This window comes from Limulus polyphemus, unplaced genomic scaffold (assembly GCF_000517525.1).
Source record: "Limulus polyphemus unplaced genomic scaffold, Limulus_polyphemus-2.1.2 Scaffold5616, whole genome shotgun sequence".
NCBI classification, from domain to species: Eukaryota; Metazoa; Arthropoda; class Merostomata; order Xiphosura; family Limulidae; genus Limulus; species Limulus polyphemus.
This window is the reverse complement of record NW_013671226.1, coordinates 42,645-45,131: the sequence shown is the minus strand read 5'-3', so window position 1 is coordinate 45,131 and position 2,487 is coordinate 42,645. Positions and strand designations below refer to the sequence as shown.

Sequence of the window (2,487 nt, the reverse complement as noted above, 5' to 3'; positions counted from 1 at the left end):
AACTCCACAACTGTGAAATGTAGTACATAAAAAGTTGAGAAAAATAAAAAAAACACTTCAAGGTAACTGAACAATGTAAAAATAAAACGTCTGAACTTGACAGCTGCCAAATGAGAAGTGATAGATCAGTAGTGACAGGTAGAGGGAGTCACATGCGTCACGTGACAGTAGTGTTCTCCTATTGGTGGAGATGTAATGCATGATGATTTGCATATTGGAACCTTGGATTCCAACAGAGGGATGATGAAGGCTTGTAGCATGCGTTTGCATACACAGGGCAGCACAAAACAAGAAAAGCTGATCTTGTAAGCGGAGGGAGAGTACCTTATCGGAATAATAGTTTTACTCAAAGCTTTAAATAAAATGTTTCTAAGATATCACATCAAGTGAAATTATTATCAGTAAAAAGTCACATATATCATTAGATGTAAACTATTTAGAATTTTTATTCCAAAGAAATAAATATCCAGAATTACACTGAATAAAAAACTCTAGATAGTACTGTAATAAACAAACAAACATCTAACCATACATATAGCTAAAGCACTAATATTCATAAGCTATGACACATACATCGTAGCACGTGCGTAGAATTAGAGTGCTCCCCTGGTTCATAAAGATCATTTCCTCTACTGCCATCATCTGTTTCATCCCTTTCTACAGCTTCTTTAGAGGTACTGTTATTGAAATCTTCTTCATGCAACTCCACAGGAACATGCTGAATATTTCCAACACTCTGCTGATTGCAACAACCATAGATGGCAAGAAGCTCGTCTAAAGGCATATTTCCTTCCTATGCAATTAGAAACACTAAAAATCATACAATACTGAAGCTGATTTACAAGTTCTACAGGATACTTTATTATAGTACAATGACTTTTAAACAATGTATACCTTGGTGAAACATATCTTAAATGCTTCTTTGCTAACATAGTGTAACAGCATTTTAATATTATTGCTTTCATGTCAACTTATGCCTTCACCTTGGTCGCCAACTTCATACCGGAAATACACTTTTGCACATTAACAGTTATAGGGTAACCACAAAAACACTGGAATATCAAAGCAAGCCAAGTTTAAATCATTCATGCTTCTATCCACATGTGTATATGGATAAACACCTGACTATTGTAATATGACACACATTATTCAAATCAATATTGTAGCTACTATATCAATAGAAACTTAAATTTAATATTGTTCATCTTAGCTACACAAACTATGCATGTGCCATACAGAAAAATTAAAAATAAATTTAAGACAGAGGAAAATAAATATATAACATCTTTCACAAGAGGCAGCTTGGACAAATACAATATCCATCATAAGTCATATTCTATGTTAAGCATTCAGAATCATTAAGCATTTTCATTAATGTATCATGTGCCCAAATTATCAACTTTCAACTTTTTATATTTGTCAAATATTGTGGTAAATAACAGTAATCTTACATACATTGACACATGAGATACACATATAAAAAATACATCAATGAATTACAAAAAATGTTCTTACTGATATAAAAAGTAACCAGTTGCCTTAAAATATTTTCCCCTTACATTAACATTTTCATAAATGCTTACATTATAATGTTCTATTAGTTAATAACCCTTAAAAATATACAAGTTAGAATAAAATTAGCTTACTTTTGCATCATTACATCTTGCATGTGTAAAATCAGAGCTACTTTTTTTTATACATTTTGGAGAATTTTCAAGGAGAAAGATTATAGCTACTGATTTTCACCATGCTCACAAATAATGTTGAGTCTGAACAGACTTCAAAAACTGTTTCACTCACAGCATTTCTCTTAACTGGTAAATATATGTAAGACTTTCAGAAGCTAGTTAACCAGCATAGACAGAAGGTCACTGACTACAAAATCTCAGCAACAGGTAGCTATCTTAGAGCATCTGTATTAAGCCAGTTTTAATTTCAAAAGGAAATATTAAAAAATTCTCACTCTTAATTTTTCTATGTCATTGACACATTTGAGCTCCAATTTCTTTACTTCAGAATTTTTTCAACATCGAAAACAGGTTGCTGCAAGCAAGAATATAAAATTTGACCAATATACATGTCAAACCTATCAGAGAAGTTCTTCCTGTTTCTCTTTGGCTTTCAAGATTGTCTTGCTAATCAAGCTATGGGTAATGAAAATACTTATAACCAATAGAAAGAGCAATTTTCCTCTATATTAACCCTTTCAAGATGGGTCACAGGTGAAAGGCCATGTCATCTCGTTTGTTGACTCTCATTCAAAACTTTATTGAACTGTTATTTCATGAATTTATGTCAATAAGTTTGGTATCAAACTGTAGATTATAATTCAAATGTTAGAACTATACATTACTCAGTTTGTTAATTTAAAAGCAAATATTAAAAACACAGATAAAGATCGATTTTTGTGTGTCACGTGGTATGATGAATGCAGCACTGGTTCAAATTAGATGTTTGTGAAGTCTAAAATACTAAGTCTATAGTTTC

At 31.7% G+C, this 2,487-nt stretch overlaps 1 protein-coding gene across 2 annotated transcripts in view; it reads right to left on the bottom strand.

Moving 5' to 3' along the window:
* Nucleotides 1–2,487, bottom strand: part of LOC106472793 (mesoderm induction early response protein 1-like) — a 42,437-nt gene that overhangs the window by 18,247 nt on the left and 21,703 nt on the right. For both annotated transcript variants that reach the window (XM_013933458.2, XM_022401333.1), the window contains exon 5: nt 574–793. In XM_013933458.2, coding sequence (XP_013788912.2) covers nt 574–793 — 220 coding nt within the window. The remainder of the gene's footprint in view (nt 1–573; nt 794–2,487) is intronic.